General features: G+C 42.2%; 1 protein-coding gene across 1 annotated transcript in view; it reads left to right on the forward strand.

Annotated features, from left to right (window-relative positions):
* The window catches only part of Tlcd4 (TLC domain containing 4), a 29142-nt gene extending 19428 nt beyond the window's left edge, over positions 1-9714 (forward strand). The window contains exons 6-7 of the mRNA XM_052179333.1: positions 6150-6223; positions 9220-9714. Of these exons, the coding sequence (XP_052035293.1) occupies positions 6150-6223; positions 9220-9538 (393 nt within the window). The 3' untranslated portion in view covers positions 9539-9714. The remainder of the gene's footprint in view (positions 1-6149; positions 6224-9219) is intronic.
* Positions 9715-11027: the final 1313 nt, after the last annotated feature.

Here is an 11027-nt window from a genome sequence, read left to right on the forward strand (position 1 = left end):
GCACTTGCTCGCTGTGTCAGCCTGGGACCCAAATTCCATCTCCAGGAGCTAGAGTTAGTTGTCTTCTGTACATCCTGTCAGCCACGGGCACCCCACACAGCAATCTCACACAGTAATAATAATCAAAAGGACCGTGCAAGTTCCCAGACCCTGTGCTCAGGGCACCATATTTTAGAGCTGCTCTACTCCAAATAAGAAAGTGGAGATTTTCTTGAAAGAATTTCTTACACTGTGGAGGATTTGCATTTGGGATGAATGTGGTTAGAGAAAGACATTTCAAAGGTACTGTTTTACCAGGAACTTTTAACCGGTAAATTCTCCACATATTTAAGGGATATTGTAAATGATGGTGTTTCTGGTAGTAATTCGGTGCCTTGCTTAAAGGCCACATCTTGTCCCATGAACTATGAGGAGTTGGAAGAAGTGATCAACAACTGTTTAAACAGTCACTTCCTGAAAATGCGTCTGAGTTTGCCCTGACTATAGAGGAAAACTAAACCGTTAATTAAGACTGAAGCTCTCACTGCCTATCACGTCCTTACGCTTTATGACTTTAGGATGTCTATTTTAAAATGCTACTAAAATTATTATTTTTTAAATTGGGGACAGTTGGAGAGGTGGCTCAGCAGTTAAGAGCAGCCACTGGCTGCTCCTCCAGAGGACCTGGCTCTATTCCCAGTACCACACGGCAGTTCATAATTGCTTGTAACTCAGGACCCGTGGGTTCTGACACCGTGCTCTTCTGGCCTCCCTGGCACCAGGCACACATGTGGTACACATATAAACACATAGGCAGAACACCCATAACACAAAATAAGTAAGTCAGTCAATAAATAAAAAAAAATTAGGATAAAAGTTTGATAGTAGCACTTACCTTTAGAAAAGCTGGGCCTTGGAAGTCCACAGGAAGTCATTTGGCAAGGAAGTTGGCACACTTTAGGAACATATTAGCTTATGTTTGGTGCATGTTTGTTCAGTCACACTGGGCATAATTATGTCACACGTCAGTCTTAAAACACCCCAAAGAAGAAGAAAGCTGTTCATCAAAAACAGATTGGAGTTTGCCTTTACCCAGAGTTGCCTTTACCCAGGAGGTGAAAATGATATCATAAGTGAGGAAACATGTGTCATGGGTGTTGCGTTGGAATCCGCCACCCTGAGGGAGTGACTTGGTGGAGCTGGTGGCCCACACCTGCGGTCCCTGCACTTGGCAGGCAAGCCTGGAGATCACAAGCTGAAGGCTCGCCTCTCGTATGCAGAGAGAGTCTGAAGGCTTGGCTACAGTATACAGTGAAACTCTGTCTCCAAACAAGAAGGGAGGTGAGGAGAGACAGACAGACGACAGACAGACAGACACAGCCAAACATAGAGGGATTGTTGGAATGAAATAAAAGATTTTGCCCCTGGTTCAAGCAAGAATCCCACTAAAAATAGCTTTTCCTTTTGCATGATTTACCTTGAGAGTTATGTATATATTTCAAAGTATATATTTCAAAATATTCAAAGTTATGTATATATTTCAAAATATATATTTCAAATATATTATATATATATTTCAAAGTTTATCACTCCTGCTTTAATTCACTACAGAATTTATAGAAAAAAAGAGAACTTCGGTTTTCTTATTTGGATTATGTAGAATTAAACAATTATTCTTCTAATCTTATTTTTCTTCTTAAAAATTATTTTCTTCTGAGACTTGTTAAGTAGCTTATGTTGGCTGGAATCTACAGTCTTCCTCTGTGCTGGGAGAGCAGGCTTCCTAGCATGCTGAGATTTAACCCCTTTCAGTCAGATACTCCAACCAGTTCATTTGTTAAAAGAAAGATTTTTTATTTTTACATGTATGTGTCTGTATGCCTAATTGTATATATGGGGCACCACAGCCGCGTCCTCTAAAAAAGTAGCAAGTGTGTTTATCTATCTGCTGAGCCATCTCTCTGATCCCCAAACCAATTCTTCCGGACAAACTCATCTGTACTTTTAACAAGGTACCACAATTTTTTATTAAGAATGCACATAAAATATGCATGGGCTTTCAGCGTGAGTACAATTTGTTTCCTGTTATTTTAAAGTGCTTCTTCATGCTGCACAAATTGGAGAGGTCATGCTGTCCTGTCATCCGCTTGTCTCCTAGCTACAAATGTGACCTCTATTATGTGGTAAAATTAATTTATAATAAAACAGAATGAGTGTGACCTATCCACGGGAGGCAAACCTCTGAAAATCCTGCCTCCCAGGAAACCCTTCCCATGAGGGGAGACTGTCCATGGCAGCTCTGATGTACAGTGTATGGTGATGAGTGGGTCATCGGTCACAGGGACATGCTGATACAGCCAAGCGTGTTGTAATTGGGAGCAGCAATAGTCTCTTTTGGACTTCGGGTGTTAGACTGACAGCTGTGATTTGCATTCAGATAGCACTGGTTTAATATATAAGTTGAATTTTCTAGAGTGACTATATTTTCTAGCAGTTTACGTAATGAAAATGAGATGACTTATACAATGCCAGAATGCCCAGCTATTACTGATAAAAGGTCATCTTTCTTGTATATGGAAAAATACATGTATTTGCCTGTGTTTGTGTATCTACATATATGTGTGTGTGTAATATATATACATATATACACATATCACATGATCCATAACAGGGCATTACAGAGAAATAAAGTAAAATATAGTAAAAGCGGAACATACTGTGCAATATTCAGAAAAGAACTGGGGATCCACATGGACATGAGTTGAAGTAAGTTCCCTCTGGCCTTCATGTGTTGAATCTCTTTGAGTCTAGTTCCTCTGAATGTGTTTTGGAGATAGGTCTGCTTGCATACATAGTTATGAGGACTTCATATTGCAGTAGGAGGGGCCTTTAATAAACCGTTACTAATGTCCATTTAAAAAGGGGTAATTCGGGCCCAGGAATTTTGTGTGAATATAGGAGCTAGGCCGCTAAAGTGGAGGAGCCATCGGTCTGGCAGCAGCGGTGGAAGAGAGAACGCCTTGCCCTTCACCTGCACTTCTGGCTTCTAGAACTGTGATGTATCATCTAGCACTGGTTCTTGGTTACAGCTCTGCCAGATCAACCCAGCTTTAGTGGAGGGGACGTAAGGCACAGCCAGTCATGGGCTTTCACAGGCCTGGGATGGAGTGGGTAGCTGTACCTTCTTCATCCTCCAGACAGACACACATGCTCAGTTGGAGTGGCAGCCTTGAGTTAGCTTAGACAGCACTGTATGAGCATACACTTCGTATTTTCCTATTGATTGCTACAGGAAATTGAATAAACTTGCATTTCCTAATGCCAGGGCTGCAACTCAAGATTTCTTCATGATAGAATGGTTAGTGGGAGGAGGATCGTGGGGCCGAAAAGATGTTTTGACCTCCTATAGTAGACCTGCCTCTGCCTATGGGGGCAGTGATCAGACTCCTGTAGTCACATGACACTTCGAGTGCCAGCAACAAAAAGTGCTTTGGGGTGCTTTTTGAAAAACAGAATTTCAAGCTGAACTTTAAGGCATGGAAAGGAAAATAAGAGTTGGTGCTGAATCATTAGCATACAAACGAGGTGCTGCTCATCTGTGAGTCTGGCAGGTAGCACATGCACACATTTTGGCCAATGTCAGCATGGAAATATCTTGCCAAAGGTGGGGAAAGACATTACCTGCTAAGTTCCTTGCAAATGGCTTCTGATACTGAGGATTTTATAAATTATTTGATCGTTTAAATTTCATCAAAACCTGTAGAACCTCTTAATTAAAAAAATTAACTTTGTGCAAGGATAAGAGTCTCCGAAGACATATGCCCTCAAGACAGCCATGATTCATCTCCTAAAGATGTTGAAAAGCCAGCTGCTACAAACTCATGTTTTCTGAGTTGTGACAAGGATGGCTTGCTTTAATTATAAATAAGTTGAGGATGAAATGCAGAAGAATAGTGTGTAATAAGGGAAGTATTTGTGGACAGTGCCTCAGAGTGCCTTGACTTTGGAGGAGGTCATGGGAGGGAGCTGTCAGTGGTTGAGTTGTTTGATGTTATGTTGATTGCAAGAAAAAAAAAATCATAAAGTAGTTACTCAGCTTTTGGAAACAAGGTGGCTTCAAAACTTCAATACAAAATAGGGGATGGAAATGTAGCCTGGGGCTTCAGTGCTTGTCTAGCAAGCAGAAAGCTCTTGGTTTTATAGCAGCACCTAGTATCAGATATGGTGGAGGCTGAAGGTGGAGCTGAAACACAAGTCAGAGCGTCATTGTCATGGTTTCACACGATGTCCCCTCCCCCTAGGCTGCAGGTTGTCATGGGTAAAAAAGAACTTACTATAAACCGGAAACAGAAAAGAATAGCCTGCTATATCATGAGACTGAAAAAAACATTGTTTAAACTGATTCTAGGTAATACCTTTAGTTTGTCCTGCTGTGTTTATATTATTCTCAGAATGTGCTGCACACATTAATATACACTATACCCTGTTAAATTGAAGTGTTCAACAAAGGTAAGGGGACAGGCTGTAAGAAATGGTGGTGGCATTGTAAGTGACAAATCAGTAAAGAGAAGCAAGCCCTCTGAGTTAGTGATGTTACTAACTGCTGACTGGCACTGTTACCAGTCACACGGTTCTGTGCCAACGATTGTGGATGCACATCCTGACACTCACACTTGCCTTTAGGTCCCAGTGTTCTGGGTCACCGTGACAAGTTGGCCCATCTTTCCCACACAGGGCTCATCTTGCCTGCTGGTTTGGTCTTTGGCTAGCCAGCCTCCTTTCTTACTCATACATTCCAGTGTCACCAAAGACAATGAACTTGAAAACAGCAGATCCTGTAAAGCAATTCTGTGGCCAAGTGCTGAATCTTAAGCCCCACCCCCACAAATAATTATGTAGATAAGTAGTAAAAACAAGTTTTCAGATAAAAATTCAATTTTTAATGCTTCATGTTTTAATTTAGCTTGGTATGCCTGGCCAGGAAATAGTTTGCCAAGTTCTGTGTACACATACTGGATTGGGGATGGCAGGCTTCCCTCTGAGATCATAACGTGGATACTGACCTGAGAGGCTGAAGGGACTCCATTTGCTAATGGCAATTTTACCACCACCCCTTTTCTTTCTTTGTGTGTGTGTGTGTGTGTGTGTGTGTGTGTGTGTGTGTGTGTGTGCAGACGTGTGGAGATCAGAGGACAAATTACCTTCCACCAGGCATCAAATTGAACCATCTCACCTGTCTCCTCTTAGTAATTTAAAAAGTACATTAAATAAAATTCTAAGAACTTTCTTTTTAGAGTTTGTTGTATTATTGTTCTGCTGTATTTTCCATCTCAATAAATTTGTGGAATATTATGTTTCTCTCTCTCTCACACACATACACACTCTCTCTCCCTCCCTCCCTCCCTCCCTTGGCTCTAGAACCTTCTGATTGACAAGTATCTATTTGTAGATCAAATATGATGACAAGATTTTGGCATGTAGTTATGTTTTGCTCACTGATTATTTAGGATAATTACACTTTTGAGATGTTTAATCCCTTCTGCTTCATAATGGATATTAAAAGTATGCCATAGATGTTGACTGTATAACTAACTCTTGACATTCTCCCTTGTATGTGATTGTTTTTCCTACAGTGGTTTGAGGATTCTGTGATGGTTTGTAGAGTGTGTTAGCTCAGAGTGAGCCAGTTGCTGGATTTCTGTTTTCCTAGGAGAACGTGTAGTGCTAAATGAATTTATGTGTGTGACTGATGACTGCTTATCACCTGGAGAGCTCTGAGCACATCTCTAAAGTCTGAAGGCGGAAATCCGGAGGTTGGAGAGATGGTTTCGTAGTTTAGAGCACATCTTGCCCTTCCAGAGAATCCGGGCTCAGTTCCAGCATCCAAGTGGTGGCCTACAACTGTCTGTAACTACAGATCTCGATGTCTGACACCTTCTAGGTCTGCCAGGGCAGCAGGCATGCATACGGTGTCCACACAAACATTTAAGCTCACGTTCCTACACCTAAAAGCAAACTTTAAAAAAGAAAAAAGTTAGTTTAATGATAAAAGGCAGAGACCTGGTCTGTTTTTATAGCAGTGGATTATACACAAGAGTGACGGGCTATGTCTAGGAAGTTTTGTGTGTTTTGGTGAGTCCTGACTCTGTCTGTCTCTGTCTCTCATCCAGAGATACGGAACGCTCGCATACATTGCCAATTACCGCCTGCTTGCTGAGCTCTCCAGCCCCTTTGTAAACCAGAGGTAGGTTACAAATCTTACCAGTTTTGAAGTTGTGTGGTTTAGTGTTAAATTGTGGAAACCTTTTCCACATGACGCTGAACCTTTGATAGAAAATCTGATGTGAATTATTGTAACGGTTGCACGCAGGGACAAGTGAGGTCTTCAAAGCTTTTGAGGTAACCATATCCTCAAAGTTCCTGCCAGTCTTTACACAGCAAAGCCTTCCTCCTTATTGCATCCAGGATTTTTGTAGTTTGATTTTCCATTTCAGTATTTAAACCAGTACACCCCTTGCCTGTTGTCACCTCACCTTACCAAAGATGAGATGTGAAAACAGAACTGTAGCTTTGACAGCGGATGGCGCACAGACTCCAGTCTCCTCATTCTGTTCTGGGATCTGGCCAAGAGTGTCACACCAGGTGTGATGTCTCTCCAGTCCCTTAGCATGTCTCCGTCCTCTCCTCCAGTCCATAATAGTTGCTTGACCTCACCTAGATTCTTTGTTGAGAACTGGCCAGCTTTCTCATACAGTATCCCCAACTTGGGCTCACTGGATGCTTTTCTCATGCAGAGAGTACAGGTAGGCGCTGGTCCTGCTGTGCCTTGGCAGGGATGCTTGTCCAGGACACTGTCAACACTCGTCACCTGGGGAAGGTGAAGTTTGCCAGGTCCCCCACTAGGAAATTTTTTCTTTTCTCTATTTTGTTCCTTGAAAACTAGTCTTGAAGTAGCCTGCCTTCAAGATCCTGAAGGAAGAGAGAGGACACTCACCCCCTTGCCTCATTCTGCTTCCATTTCCTCTCTCTGTTAGCTGTGGTGGAGACAGTTTTTACGATAAATGCATTGCTACTCTTCACGTAACAAGGTCTATTGAGTCTGTTGCTTCGGCGGTTGAGCTGTCCCTGCCTTTCCACATCTATGGTTCTGCATTCTCCGTGCTTGGCCCCTCCAGAGCCGTCTTTCACAGCTGTGGTCCTCTTTTGATGCCAGTTTGCTTAAAAAGCATTCTGCCTACTCGTCCCTACTTTTCAGAGTTCTCTGATGTGTTCCATATGTTGCCAACTTTGTTTCTGACTACTGAGCATTGATTTTGTCTCTCTGCCTTACCTGTGGGCTGTTCTCACCCTTTTTTGTTTGTTTTTTTGGGTTTTTTTTTTTTTTTTTTCTGAGACAGGGTTTCTCTGTGTAGCCATGGCTGTCCTGGAACTCACTCTGTAGACCAGGCTGGCCTTGAACTCAGAAATCCACCTGCCTCTGCCTCCCAAGAGCTGGGATTAAAGGGGGCACCACTGCCTGGCTTACCTCGTCTTTCACTTCCCCAAATCTGAGAAAATTAATAACTATCCTTCAAGTCTTCAGTCAAAATCCCAAATCCACAGAAAACTTTTCTTTAGTCTTTTATGATTTCGGATGGGACATCACAGAGCAGGGATCTCAGATCAGACACATGTGATTTAAGAAGCTCATCCCACATCAGCCTTGTGAATAAGTTCACAGGCACTGGTAACCATGAGGCATGGGCACAGCAGGGAGATGGCCACGGTCATGAGCATGCCACATCCTCTCTGCACTGGACACACTTCATATTTCCTGTGAGGTCTTTAGATCATGTGCCTGGCTCATCTTGTTGGCATAGATGAGTTCTCTAGGTACAAGAGTTCTCTTACTTAGTATTCAGATATTGACTACTTTCTGTTGCACCCTGCGAGGGTCAACCACATCCATAGCCTCCTGGGTTGTTGGTCATAAGCAGTCCTCACAACCATGTCTTCTAAAAGCATTGAGGCTGGCCTGCTATAAATGCATTTAATCTGTATATCAGGAGATACATCAGATATTAGTATGTGTGCAGGTAATTAGCCTGTCTTCCTTCCTTCCCTCCTTCCTTCCTCCCTTCTTTCCTCCCTTCCTCTATGCAGTGGGACAGAAGGTTCTCATTTCCCATATACATCAGAAAAGAAGAAAATGGAGAAGTGTAGTTAACATTTTATCAAACAAAGTCATCCTTTGTTTGGCCATGTCTCATATATTCTAACCTTACTTGGTCCAGGAGATAATGTTTAGCAGGTTTAAGGCCATTTGTATGGTTTTAATCAGCAGTGGGTATTGGAAGCAGGAGGCTCTGGAGTTCAAGGCCATCATCAGCTCCCTAAAGGATTCCAAGGCAGTTTTTCACTCCTGTGTGCCTCATGCCTACCGAGTGGGACAGCATAGCCGTAGGACAGTTTCAGAGTAGAAAGTTCTTTTGAACAGACTTCACAGCAGCGCAGCCGCTGTGCATTCTCCCTGGGTCAGCACAACTGTTTGCTTCCCATGCTTGCTTTCACCCAACACCCACAAAGCCAAAGTGCTGAAGTTGGCGTCCAGGCTCCAGAGCTACGATGTAAGCATCTACATCTTCCATGCTATCAGGCATGAAGTCACTGAGTATATTTGTATGTATCTGTGTCTGCAGTTTCTGTGACACTGGTTTGTTTCTCTCACTGATGCCATGAGTCTTGACTATGTGGGAAATCTCTTTACCCAGGAAGTAGGTATTATGCCTCCTCCAGCTGTTCCTCTGTAGTGCGTTAGTTCTCCAAGACACTCTAAATCATTTTGTGTAGGCCCATGTGGTCATGTACACATATGTATATGGTTGACATCCAGATGTTTTCATGAGTTGCTTCTCCACCTTACCTTTTTAGACAGTGTGTCTCCCTGAACATGGTGTTTGCCATTCCAGCAAGGATTTCTGGCCAGTGCGTTCCAAGGATCTGCCTGCTTTCAGATCCCCTCCCACAGCGCCAGTGTTACAAGCCTGTTTTCACACCAGCATTTTTTTGGGGAGTTCCGAACACTGTTGCACAGTGTTGAGGTTGCACAGAAAACACTTCATCCACAGAGTCATCTCCCCAGCCCCTCCATATAAGTTGATACGTGGTCCTTGAGTTCTTCCTTCAGCCTAAAGCAGGAGACTAGGAGGGCAGATCCCAAGCTGCGGAATAAGTGTGATGTTTCTTTTCTTCTCTTAACAGGTGGTTCTTTGAAGCCTTGAAGTACCCCAAGTTTTCCAAAGTCAACGTCATCAATGGAATTCTTATGACAGTGGTCTTTTTCATCGTGCGGATCATTGCAATACCTCCAATGTATTCTTACTTTTACTCCGTGTATGGAACAGAACCCTACATAAGGTTTGGATCTGTAATCCAGTTTGCCTGGATCTCCACTTGTATTGTTTTAGATGTGATGAATATCATGTGGATGATCAAAATCACAAAAGGATGCATCAAAGTCATCTCTCTCATCAGACAAGAGAAAGCCAAGGATAGCCTTCAGAACGGAAAACTCGATTAAAGGTGTGCGTCATCAGACACCTGTTTCCATAAGCCGTCTTCATTCCTGTGTCGTGATAGATCGAGCTCCTGCGCCGCTCTGTTAGCCACGACTCGTACTCATGGTTTCAGTGTTTTCTTTCCTCTTTTCTTTAATCTTTAGACAAGAGAAAATAAAATTTAGTTTCCACCCCAGGATTTCTTCTTTCCTTCTATATTTTTAGGCATGGATGGAAATTGGAAGGTTTAAATAAAAGTTGTAAGTAGAGTGGCGGAACACTCTCAGTGTGCATGGGGATTATTCTCTGCAGGAAAACGACTGGTGATTTGCTGGCCTTTGTACTCACCCATTTTGCTGAAGGATGAGAACATCTTTTCAGTTGTGAGCAGCTCAGGTGGCTGTGCTCCGGTCTTTCCTGGTGTCAGTGCCTGTGTCAGGTTTCATTTCTACGTTGCCAGCATGCCCCTTCCCCAGGCCATCAGAAATGACACCATTTCATGGGATATGCAGTCATCGTTGCAATGAAGTATTTCTCACGTTGGTACTGACATATTTGAAAATATTTTGTGCATTTTTAAGATTTCAGATGCTGCTTTATTTCTATTCTTAGTGCTTTATCCAATTATATTTTGAAAGTTTTATAGTCAGGCGCGGTTTAAGACCCACCGAGTGGACCATATGAATGCCGATAGATGACTTCTTGTGCTAATGGGGGGGAGGCCTCCTAGGAGCACGCCGTCATCACGATGCCTTCCACTCTGCTTCCGAGTATTTTCCCCATGAAGATCAGATTTCTTCTTGCAAAATCTTTTCCCAGTTCCATGCCTGACACCAAAACATCAGTATTTTCTAGAATGCACTGGATATGCTCCTGAAATCAGCCTCCTTTTGGTGAGCCTAAAACTACAGACAATTCAGAGTTTGTGCTTTACTCATAGATTTTACTCGGGCTTGCTTAGTTTATCTTTCCTTTTTTTTCTTAAAGATCAGGAAGGAAGGTGATCTAACCCAAGTATTCTGATTATCAAAACTGTCATTCTATGTGAAAAGATAATCCGTGCGTGTGTGTGCATGTGTGTGCACATGCATGTGTGTATGAAGGTATTTTTCCTTTTCCTTTGATTCTTGCAATCCAAATATAGAATTATATATTTAGCTATTATTGCCTTTATTTATTTTTTCTGAAGTACTTGACTTGTAATGATTGCTTTTAAGAAACAGATTTAATCTAATTAGTGGAGAATACTTGAATTTAACTGAACTTAAACCAAAAGATGTAATCCATTTAGAGTCACAGACTGAAGGAGAGCCTGCTCTTTCATTATTCATCTTATGAGGATGACAGGAGACTAGTGGAATGTAATCAGAAACATTTAAAGCAATGTAGTTTAATTTAATTGTCCAATAAAGATCGAGTCTGGCAAGTTCTGGTATGTTTAAAGATGGGAATTGAAATTCCAGTCAATCAAATGATAAAAAGTTGATTGTCTTTACTGTACTTTAAATAGTG

Source organism: Apodemus sylvaticus, chromosome 4, assembly GCF_947179515.1.
Source record: "Apodemus sylvaticus chromosome 4, mApoSyl1.1, whole genome shotgun sequence".
Taxonomy (NCBI): Eukaryota; Metazoa; Chordata; class Mammalia; order Rodentia; family Muridae; genus Apodemus; species Apodemus sylvaticus.